The sequence below is a fragment of the Misgurnus anguillicaudatus genome, chromosome 2 (genome assembly GCF_027580225.2).
Source record: "Misgurnus anguillicaudatus chromosome 2, ASM2758022v2, whole genome shotgun sequence".
Taxonomy (NCBI): Eukaryota; Metazoa; Chordata; class Actinopteri; order Cypriniformes; family Cobitidae; genus Misgurnus; species Misgurnus anguillicaudatus.
The window spans coordinates 51,901,360-51,914,115 of NC_073338.2; the positions used below are offsets into that span (position 1 = coordinate 51,901,360).

General features: G+C 35.7%; 1 protein-coding gene across 2 annotated transcripts in view; it reads right to left on the reverse strand.

The window, feature by feature from the left end:
- The window catches only part of LOC141349030 (receptor-type tyrosine-protein phosphatase mu-like), a 218,549-nt gene that overhangs the window by 35,796 nt on the left and 169,997 nt on the right, over positions 1-12,756 (reverse strand). For both annotated transcript variants that reach the window (XM_073857824.1, XM_073857819.1), the window contains 3 exons: positions 7,809-8,002; positions 1,271-1,358; positions 996-1,072 (listed from right to left, as the gene is read on the reverse strand). In XM_073857824.1, the coding sequence (XP_073713925.1) occupies positions 996-1,072; positions 1,271-1,358; positions 7,809-8,002 (359 nt within the window). The remainder of the gene's footprint in view (positions 1-995; positions 1,073-1,270; positions 1,359-7,808; positions 8,003-12,756) is intronic.

A 12,756-nucleotide genomic window follows, 5' to 3' on the forward strand; every position in this document is an offset into this window, starting at 1 on the left:
TTTGTGTGTGTGCATGAGTTTGTGTGTTTATGTGTGTGAATGTGAGCAAGTATTTGTCTATTTGTGCAAAAGTTTGTCTCTGTCAGGGTTGGACAGAATTGAAGAAATTTATCAGTTTTACATTTATTTCAATTTGAATTGGTCACACACAGCAAGTTGAATTAAAGGTGCAGTGTGTCATTTTTTAGAAGGATCTCTTGACAGAAATGCAAAATAATATACAAAACTATATTATCAGGGGATTATAAAGACCTTTCATAATGAAACGTTATGTGTTTATTACCTTAGAATGAGATGTTTTTATCTACATACACAGAGGGTCCCCTTACGTGGAAGTCGCTATTTTGTGCCGCCATGTTTCTACAAAACCTTAACGTACAAACTTTTTTTACTAAGTTGTATCTGGTGATGACATGTTTGTCCTGTGGCGGCTACCGTAGCTTCTCTATGCGTTTCAAAACTGGACTGAGCTGTTGGTTTAAATTCGCAACCTCACCACTAGATGCCGCTAAAATGTACACACTGCACCTTTAAACTGACAGAAACAAGAATTCACCGAACTGCAATAAAAAATTTTAATAGTCACCAGTCCATTTAAGAATAATTATTAATTTCATCTAATATTTCTACAAAAAGATGTTGTGTGTATAAAAAATACTAAGGTGTGTGTGTGTGTGCGTGTGTGCATATGTGTGTGTGTATGCATGCATGTGTGCGCATATATATGTGTGTGTGTGTGTGTGCGCATGAATGTGTGTGTGCATGTGTGTGTTTGTGCATGTGTGTGTGTATTTGTGTGTGTGTGCATGCGTGTGTGCGCATATATATATATGTGTGTGTGTGTGTGTGTGTGTGTGTGTGTGTGTGTGTTTGTGCATGTGTGTGTGTGTGTGTGTGTGTTTGTGCATGTGTGTGTGTGTGCGTATGTGTGTATACGTGTGCGTGTGTGTGCTATACAGTGACCTTTGTGAGAAGGTCATGAGTGCTGTACTCACATCAACATAATTAGCATTAATGTAATCAGAGTTCTGCTCTCCGTCCAGATTCTGCAGCCTTACACGTGAATGATCATCTACAGAGAGAGAGAGAGAGAGAGAGACGAGAGGCAGTCATTATACTCTCACACTCATTGTTTATCTTGTATCTTGTGGTTGTGTTACCACAGCTCAGTTCACCCCTGCTGTATATACACAGATAAGAATGAGATTATGTACTTTGTGTTCATGTACTCGCACAAAATATGATTCCTGTCTCACAATACTATACATACATGCAATGATGTTTCCATAACGGTTCTTCATCCGATTCTCATCCTTCTTGGCAGAGTCCCATGGGGCGGACTGACCCTCAAAAAAACTCTGAAACAGACAGAGACGCACACACAGACAAAGAAAAAGACAGAGAGAGAGTTTAACCATTTAAAAAGTTGACACAAATCCTCTTCAGGGTCCTTAAGCATCAGATGTCAGACATGAGCTCTTCATTACAACACCAGCTGCTCTGAGGAACATCACAAACATCCCCCTGTGTGACCTCTTCCCAAAATTCAGTCAAATCATTCCCACCTTCTCCTGGAGTGTCCATACAGGACATAATACAGATTATGAAAAATATCCTGAATAAAGTTGCACAGCATGATTCAATGGCTTCATTGGGAAATATGTGGTAACACTTCAATAACTATGGATTTGCCTCAATAAACTCCTAATTTACTAATTATTAATACCTGGTGAGGTAACTGTTGTAGCATTTAAGTGTAGATATGAATTACTGTAGGATTAAGGGATAAAGAAGTCATGCAATAATACGTGCTTTATAACTACTAATAAACTGTCACGGTTAATCCGTGTCATGTCTTGTCTCTGTTCCGATTGTTATCACCTGGACATTCATTGATTAATTACCTGCCTCATCACACCTGTTTGTCATTTAGTCTGTGTGTATATATACCTCTGTCTTCTGTTTGCTCACTGCTGGATCATTGTCATTGATGCCCTGTCTGTTCCTGTGTTAATGTTCCTGTGTTCCTGCCTTCACCATGTCTGCCCTCGTGTTTTTATTATTAAATGTTATTTATTTTTGAACCTTGCGTTTGCGTCCTGTCCTTACAACCCTTCCGTGTCGTGACATAAACAGCCAATAATATGCAAATATATTAATTTTAATGATGTGGAAAAACTAGACAAAGTGGCCCAGATTTAGTCTGAAGTAAGTTCTTGTTTGCAGAAATGCTTTATAAAATAGGACATTTATAAGATGTAGTCTTGTATATAAAGATTCATTACAACAGCAACTTCCCTGATTAAATATAATCTTTGAAAACACATCATCTATCTCAAGTAAATGTTTATTATTTTAAAGATGTGTAGATAAATATAATGATGAAGAAGATGATTTTTCCAAGTTGGTCATAAAATATAAGATTTCTTCACAAAAGTTTAATCCTTAGTATTCTTTCAAAGCATTAACTGTGAGTATGAAGAGTGGAACAGTGAAGTATTCCTGTCTTGTTTATCAGTTTAAAAAATGAAACATTTACTTTAAAGTCGAAATGAAACAGAAATAGGGGTTGTCTTATTTTCCCCATCGTGATGTATAGCCCAGTGAAACGGCTTCTTAAATGAATAAAGGTAGGGCTGGACTTCAATTCGTCTATCAAAAATTGATTGTATCGTTTGAAGTTGGGTCGTGTTTCTAATTGCTAATTTCTTGGATCTTCTCCCAGACCCTGCCCAGCGACCATACAATATGAACGTAAGTAAAGAGAGATCGTTTTGAAGTGGGGAGATTTGCATTTTTTATTAATTATGAGGACACATGTTTTTTTTTAGCTCACAAATACCACAATATTCTAAAACAAATAACAGTTTTTCATTTCAATTTCATTTCAACTTTAGAGCAAAACTTGAGATTCTCTTGAATATTGTTGTTATTTGTCTTGTGCAACAGAAAGATTTTTTATTTGTTTGTGATTTAAACATCATAAAAATGTGCATGTGCTTTAGTGAGACCATCCTAAAGCAAACCAGTTGCAAAAAGACTGCAGAATCTCAAAAAGATTTTATGACATATCTGATAATACAGCATAAAACTCTGTGACTGGAATAGATATTTATTAATTCATAAAACACATAAAACAAACTTTACATTCAAATGTTTTTCTTTTTCTGCAACATTTTCAACCAAGCAGAAACCACTTTGAATAAAAGCATGTCTCTTGAAAAACTGTTTTCCATTGATTTATGAGAAAAAATTTGACACACGCACGCACACACATTTGTACAACCAGAGATGGGCATAAATACATGGAAATGTATTTCAAATACAAATACAAAATACTGTGTTGAAAAATGTATTTAAATACAAATACAAAATACTGTGTGGAAAAATGTATTTAAATACAAATACAGTATTTTGTATTTTGAAAATACACAAAATACATGTGAAATTGGTGATTCAGTGCAAGTATCCCTATTGAAATCTATCTGGGTCTATTTCTGAATGCCAAAAAGCATTTAGATATGTGCAACTACTTAGAAACTTTCGTTTTATTTTACATACCTCATTGTTTGAGATATCTTTGTTATGACAACTTGATATAAACCAATACAACACAACTTGCTATAAATCATAAACAATAATTATCAAACTTAAGAAACTACCTAGCTTTGTTGGTTAACATTACATTAAACTGTGATTTAAATGTCATTAAGTGTTAATACTTTGTCAAATATTATTAATACTCGGTCAAATAAACATTATGAACTGAAGAATATTCATGATGCTGTTATAAAACCATTTAACAGAGTATTAACACTTAATGACATTTTAATGACAAATTCAGTTTGTATCACTGGTAAAAAGTGGTCAGTTGTGTTGTCTTGGTTAATGTCAAGTTGTCATAACAAAGACATCTCAAACAATGTCATCTTTGCAATAAAAATGACATAATTGAACAAATGACACTTAATGACAGTAGTCATAAACATTCATAAAATCTCTTTCATATTCATGACACGTGTCATGTCAGCCTTATGAACACCCATTCAAGTAAAGTGATGTTTTATAAAAACATCATAAAAACTTTTTCACGTGTCGTCAAAATGACCCACAACCTAATCAGTTTATATGTGAAGAAATCCAAGTATTTACAAACTTCTCACGAGACGAGTGTTTGATAAATTATTCGGCAAACTACTATCTCTCATCGCTGCTTTTTGATGGTTTTGAGAACAATTACTCAAGAGTCGCCCTCTGTCATTTCACAGAATTATACAACGGAGAGCACGTCAACCATAAAAGCCTTGTAGGTGTACTGGTGAACCTGCAGGTTCACGCCTTAGAGTAGAGCCATGCGAATTGCAAACGTGTAAACAAGGCTTCAACTCCACAAAGCTAAAAAGAAATCAGCAACTGTGTGCTGATTCCACCACTTGCCGCGTCACGTGTGAAAGGGCCTTTAAAGCAAAACACCACAGTTTTTCAATATTTTACTATGTTCTTACCTCAACTTAGATGAATGAATAGATGCCTATCTTTTTTCAATACGTGCACTTCATCTTTGCACAGTGTGTCATGAATGTGTTAGCATTTAGCCTAGTCCCATTTATTCCTTAGGATCCAAACAGGGAAGAATTTAGAAGCCACCAAACACTTCCATGTTTTCCCTATTTAAAGACTGTTACGCGAGTAGTTACACGCGTAAGTATGGTGACAGAAAATAAAACGTAGTGATTTTTAAGTGGATAAAAAATGAGAACTATATTGTAAGGCGGAAGAGCACTTAGTTTGCAGCACTTTAAACTCTGGCGCAGCAACATCATTACTCCTGTGAAGATGTTACTGCGCGCTGAGGTCGAAATGCTGCAAACGAAGTGCTCTTCCTCCATGCATTGAAAATAGATAGTTATGTATCCACCTGTCCAAGTTGAGGCAAGAACACAGCAAAATACTGAAAAATAGTGGTTCTCCTTTAAGTCAAAAGTGTAGGCCTATTTGTCAGCGTTCCACACTCTCTCAGCCGTGCATTAAACTGCATGCCGCCAACGTGCAAGTGTGAATCTGAATTTCCTTTCACGACAGTTATAATAACACAAATCACATCACACCCAATAACTCAATCTCCCCTGCTTTTTTTCCCACTCCAACATTTTAATCATTGCCCACTAAAAGCTGTACAGATATATTTGCTTACCTGAACTCTGGTGTCTGGTCTGAACTAGTTGATGCATGAAAACAGCACCCTGACTGGTTGACTGGCTCAAAGTATTTTGAGTATTTTAAAAATACAAAAATACTCATCTTAAATGTATTTAAATACAAATTACATTTCATTTTTTCCAAAGGCTTTAAAATACAAAATACTATTTTGTATTTTAAATACGTATTTTAAATACATGTATTTGAAATACTGCCCATCCCTGTGTACAACTATCCTTGTAATGACACTCATAGATGTAATGCAATCTCTAACCTCTAACTAGGGCTGCACGGTTATGACAGAAATCATAATTGCCAATTATTTGCCTTAATATTGTAACTGCGATGATTATTGATGATTATTGATGATTAATAGATTTGAACAAGTTTTGAAATGTTTTATAACTTTCTGTGAAGCAGCTGCATTGTGAATTCTAAACATCCAAACCTAATAATATAATGTAAACAACAAATAATTATAGGAGTTATGTTGTTAGTAAAAAATCCAAACAAATGTGTAAAGGACACGGCAACTTATCAATTTTAAAATATCCGATTCACCTCTATGTTTGTTGCCTAAACATGTCAGCGAAACACACAGAAATGAGCAAAAATGGACCGCTGTAATTGAGGTTTTTGGGAATTAAGCAAAATTTTTCACCCGTTATTATACCCTGATTAGTTTTTCAATTGATTGTGCAGCCCTACCCCTTACCCTAAACCCAACCATCACATTTAAAGTGCCTAAACCTTAACCCTCAAACAGCCATTTAAAGAGGTGCGAGAAAGTGAGCACCGGCCAAAATGTCCTAATTTTACTCTCTTTCTACTTACACATTTAGGCTTACAACAAAATTGCTTCTCACAAAGATAACTGTACGCACACTCATGCACGCATGCATGCACACACACACACACACACACACACACACACACACACACACACACACACACACACACACACACACACACACACACACACACACACACACACACACTAATATTCAATCTATAATCATAATTATTATTATTTTTAAGTTTACTTCTTGTTGTAAAATGACATTTGTATTTATTTAGCATTTAAATTTTTGGACTTCCAGATTTCCCTTATATATATATGTAACCAAGAAACTCCAGAAGAACTTTGACAAGTGACATAAAAATGATTGAGTATAACACGATCTATAAACCTCAAGATACAAACAAACCAGACGAGCATGTTTATAATTGAACAATGCTGTGAATGTAAATGCAGACGCTGGAAGAATCTCTGAAGAGTTGAATGTAAACTAATATCAGTTTAATAAAAGACTGCAAACATTTCACAGACATCTTTCATATTCAACACCAAATATAGATTGAAACTGAGCGACACTGGCAGGGTTGCCAACTCTAGATGAGGAAAACACTCTCATTATTACATTAAATCTACTTTTATATCTAATGACATTGAACTTAATTGCTTTCAAAAAATGTCACATATTTCTAATGAATAAAACTTAACTGCACAAGCTAAACACTAGACATTAACACTTTACCTATAAAGATTAAACAGCTAGAGAACTGTAAATAACTAACACTACAGTAGCTATAAATATTAGATGAAAATTAGATAAATAAGATGAATATTTCATTTGTTTTTTAGGAATTGAGTGTGTTGTCCATTTATTGTGCAGTTTATTTATCACGTAGCTTAACTGTGTAAGCATTGCAAAGGCCATGGGTTTGATCCGGAGAGAACACATACTGATTAAAAAATGTATAACTTGAATGCATCGTAAGTTGCTTTAGATAAAAGCATCTACCAAATGCAAATGTAAATATTCATTGTTAAATTATTTGTGTCTTTACTATTTGTCCTCTATGGAGTATCATCTGTGTTATAAAGCGGTGGATCACTGTATGAAGGATTGGCAACCCTAAACCAGTTTCTCAATGTGCACTGTCTACTAAAACAGCTTTAAAACACCAACACTGTTAATGTTATCTTCCCATTGCCACATTATCTAGCGTCTGTCAGCACAAGCGAAAGCTTCAAACCTTTAACATTTGTAGAAATGAACTAAATGAAGTGTGATCTTACCTCATTTATCTGCTCCATAGATAAGAACCATGAGAGAAGAGGTCAGAAAGAGATACATTGTGTAAGTGAGGGGACAAAACTACTTCAGCACAAACAAACACGTCCTGCAGATATCATTTATTTGATCTTTTTTATAAACTCTGAAAGTGTGCGTTTGCCTGCATGCACACAGGTTTATGATGTGTGTGTGTGTGTGTGTGTGTGTGCTGTGACATCATCATCTATAATAATACCCAACACCGGACAGGTAAAGAGTCATTATTAACTACAATACTGCTCATAGAGATAGATGAGAAATCAGGCATGAAGTTAAGCATGTGTGATCACGTGTAAGATGTTGTGATTACTGTCGGTGAGCTCATGTAAACTCATTCAAAAAACTGAATGCATATGAAACAACATGCTCACAAGAGACGTGATGTAAATCACTGTATTCACAGACCAAACACAAAACAATGAAATAAACAAGGCGAAGTTATAGAGTAGTGCATGTGATAGAGTAAGTAATGATGGGATTGGTGATTACCTCGTACTCTTCTTTAAAGCCGTAACCCTCCGCACATTTCATCTGTGTGATGTGTTGAAGCAGATCTGCCACACGGATGGCCGGATGAAGTTGACCCGTCTGGTACGGCACATCTACGGCTTCACGTTTACGCAGTGAATGTGTGTGTGACTGCACCAGACTGCTGGTGTCACTGGTCAACGTTTGAGTTTCATCTAGAAAAAGAAAACACGCTCAAGTCAACAATGAGGTGAGAACGGTGAAAGCATTTCAAGTTAAAAACACTTTACGCACAATTCCTTTTACAGTGATGTCATGGGGTTGATAGGATGTATTACCATTACTCAAAAAAAAAAAAAAAAAATTTAACAAAATAATTCACCTAAAATTATTTATTATTATAACCAATGGTGACCGGTGACTTCTCTTCCAAGAGGCAGGAATTCAAAATATGTGTTCATTGCGTAATATAAACATGTGCATCATGCATCATGTCAAAATACATGCCAATATATACATGAAAAGGGTTTATGATAAAAGAGATGCTCAAGTTCACAAAATACTTGCAATACACTCACTTAACACTAAACTCTGATTACACATGAGATTAAGCGAGCGTCTCTTTTATCATAAACCTGTCGAAGCATCTGCAGCAGACACATATTTTGACATGACACATGTGGAACATTACATGACGGGTAAAAAACATATTTTGACATGACGAGCCACACACACACATTACATCATGTTGTTTGCGAGTTTTGCATCGTACACCCTCAAAAAAGAAGTCACCGGCCGCCACAGCTCATAACATTTCAAAACTGTATGCTGTTTGTATTCAGAGGAAAATTCAATGTACACTAAAAAGGCTGTTTCCAAGCACCTTTAGGCTGAAATAAAGCCTGTTTTCATTTACATCACAAATGCCTAGTAGATCTATTTTAATGGTCGTGGGTGCGGGGCGGGTTAAAAAATAAATACAGCGATGCAGGGCGGGCCAAATATTTCATACAATTTGGAAAAAACCCGACCTGTGCATCACTACTACACACATTATAACAATGCTTAGCATTAAAGTAACCCTGTTTTTTATCATTAACGGTAAATCATCTTGTCTCAGTTACAAATTTGACTCGTATGCATTGCATATCGTATCTTTAAGGATGACAGATTGATCTAAAAGTGAATTTGTGCTTAAAAAAATCTACCAATGAAATAAGAAAATTTTTCTTGAATTAAGTGTTTATGAAAAAAGTAAACTTATTTTAAGAAAATGTTTCTTATTCCACTATCAGATTTTTTTGTTGCTTTTTTTAAGCACAAATTCGCTTACATTTTATATTTTTTGCCTAAAAACTAGACTTATTTTCCCAGGTCATTTTGCTTATCAAGAAAATACATCTTCATTTAAGAATTTTTAGATATTTTTACTGAAAACAAGACAAAAATACTACGTAAGAAAGTCATCTTTTGCAGTGTAAGCAGACATGCTATTTATGACCAGATACAACTTTTGAAACTTTACTATAAAAGTGTCTCTCCTAAAAAAAAGTCATGATAAAATAGTGAAGACCACTGGACTATGGCATCGGTGTGTTAAGCATCTTTATTTTTAAGAGTGTCGTTGTGTTTCATGTGAAAACAGCATACAGATTTGAAAAGATATGAAAGAAAATGAATAATAACAAGAGTTTATATTTTTGGTGATTATGTATCAATGTTTTGTACAATAACTGAGCACTGTAAAAGGAAAAAGTACTTCTAATGTGTTCAAGTGTAAGGGGGCGTGCACACCAAAGCTTTTAATCCTGCACTCGGTGTATGGGTTTTTTTCGCGCTGAAAGGCGGCGCTCTGTGTTTTTCCGTGCTCAGCGCCGAGAGTTAAAAAATATTAAACTTTGGGTGAAAAACTCAGCTGGTCAATGTCAGGTCTCACGCGGTCGTCCAATCACAGTGGAGGAGGGCGGGACAAATATCACAACAACCAACTGGTGCATCGTTGAATGACTGATAAACAAATCAGAAACCAAAGTGCTCAGCTGAAAAATGCTGGCAGTCGGCAGAAAAAAGTTGGCAGTCAGGCGTTTTCAGATGCGTAGAAAGCTTTGGTGTGCACGCCCCCTAATGGCAATGAATGGATCATGAAACAGCGCTGGAGGAGAGGATGAGTGGATGTGGAGAACAGGTAAAGATTGACCGACCTCTCGTTTCACAAAAAAAAAAACACAAATTTATCAGCTCTGTCTGGTAAACAGCTAATATCTGCCTGCGTCTATTATACGCTCTTGTTTATCCCTGATGTGAAAGTTTCGAAATTCATTTTCCCATGGCAGCGTAATTGACGGGTGCTGTCAATCCACAGCAGAACATGAGCGTAATGATTGGACGAGGGATCGTGACGTCACAATGACTGATGTTCAAAGCCACAGAGGTCTCCAAAGAAACCTCAAAAAAAGCAAACAAACGTAATTGTAAAACTGCGGGTGGAGAAACAATGTGATGCGATGATGCACGTGTGATTTCGGGGGGTTAGCGTGTGATGTAATGTTTATATTTCCATGCAAGACACATGGGAGGGGGGACGGCCAATGAGCCTCTACGTGAAACACAGAATCCCGATGAACTTACCAGTAATGGGGACTTTATAAGCAGATACATTACAGGTTAAACGTGAGAATAGAGAGACAGCGAGAAGACGACAGCGAGAAAGAAAAGAGAAAGAGAGGAGAACAGGGTATAAGCAACAATAACAGGCAGAGCACTAACAGACGCTCTGATCGGCAGTCTGACGGTGTACGGGGGTCTGTCATGGGATTCAAATCACAATGAAGGACAGATACAATGAATTTCAAAGAAAGAAATGCAAACAAATAATTCAGATGTATGCAGTAAGCAGCGGTTCTCAACTGCATGCGTCAGCGGGGAAAAAAGAATGCTGAATGCAAACAATAAAAGCTCAAATAAAATGGAAAATCAAAACATTCTTCAATTGAAATATACAGTATTGACTTGAGAAGCAACACCTAAGAGATTGAGAGCTTAAGATATTAAACATTTCATGCTTACGGTAAGTCATTTATTAGTTTTTACTAAATTGAAGTTTATGAAATTAAGTTAAACACAGCTTAAAACTATAGAAAGCCCATCACTGGTAAATATTAACTGTTTTAAGCATAAACTTACTCGATTAATATTGAATTCTTTCTGAAAGAAGCCTAATACACAAGACAATGGGCATCATTTACTAATAATTGTTTTGATTTTTCGTAAGCACATTTGAACTTCTCATGAAAACTTTTCATCTAATTCACGACACCTGCGTACACACATGACTTTCTTCTTCAACTGCTGCACAAGGTTAGTCATTTGCATTATACACCTCCAAAACTGCTTCAAATAAGGGCTTTCCGCACTTTAAAGAATATTTTATTCAAAAAGCTTATTTAAAGGAACAGTATGTAGGATTGTGGCTAAAACTGGTATTGCAATCACAAAACTTGTGGCTAAAACTGGTACTGCAATCACACAACTGGTGACCAATACACAACATGACAACATAAACATCAGTTGAGGGCTGCAACTCCACTTTTTAAATGAAAATATCCTGGCCGGACCACTGTTGTCAGTGATATAAGTATTTGAAAATGAAAATGATTTCTTAATGTCTAGTGACATATCAGGGCCATTTTATGATTAATTGATATAAATTTCTTACATACTGGTCCTTTAATTATTAGAAATCATTATCATTCATTATTATTAAAGTTCTGCTTTGCTTCGCTTTTTTGATTTGGTAGGTTTAGCTGTCGGAGGAGAAAACCAGGTGTGCTGTGTGCCCACCGGCCTAACAGGTATTGATAAACAAGAAGTAAAGGATGCCATAACAAAGAATCAAGTGATTGACGTTCTCATTGCATTCACATTACATTTACATTTATCCAGACGCTTTTATAAAGATTTAATAAAGAGTGGAAGCAAAGGATAAAGGATTGTCATTATGCGTATCTTTTTTATTTGTTTCTTTGTTATAGAAAACATACGTAAATATTATATATATAGGATATATACTTTTATTTTATACCACGCGGTTGTTGAATGCTTTATTTTGATTAGTTGACAAATGTTCCACAGCTGTGCATTATTTTTTAATAAACGCACACCTGACTCTGCTTCATGCCACATCACCACCTTAGTTGTGTATTAATTTTAATTATAAAACGGCTCGTTCTGGTTCTTCATTCTGATTGGTTGAAACGCGTTCTAAGCCGTGATAAAATACCCCGGTAAACCCACGGTTCAGACCGCATCACAAGTATCACTGCGCCAATGCTGCTACATACTGATTTATGAAAATAAACACCACAGTCTTTAATCATTTTTTTATTCTTCTACCTTTGCACATGGCGATATCCAGATAAATGTCAAAAGTCATTTCGTCAATAAAGAGAAAAAGTTCTATGAGTTGTTTTTGTCTTAAATTGATATTTCCGCTATCATCCACTAGATGGCAATCTTACCCGACTTTAACACTGACGCATTTACTCGACACAACAGCATTGTGGTGGATTTAGCATGACGTGTAAGTTTTGATCAGGCTTTGAATCTGATCTCTTACAAAAGTTCTTCACAAAAATTGAATTTTCTCCGCTTTTAGCTAAAAATTTGAGAGGTGATAACTGATAAGAGAACAAATGAAGGTAGGATGAAATTTTTTATGTTGTTGTTGATGGAAAGAAAGCGGATGGACTGTTCTTTCATTTGATATTTTATGTTTATTTAAAGAAGATCATTTTAAACTAAAACTGGGTGGCAACTTAAAAAAAAACGCTGACGGGGAAAGAGTTAAGCATATTTCAAGCATATTTGATCAATTGAGCATCTGCCTCGGTACGTGCGAATGGTGCTTTTTGTGCATTTTGCTTTGACCCGAATTTGCGGCTGACGCCTGAGTTGAAAAGTTTTAACGTTG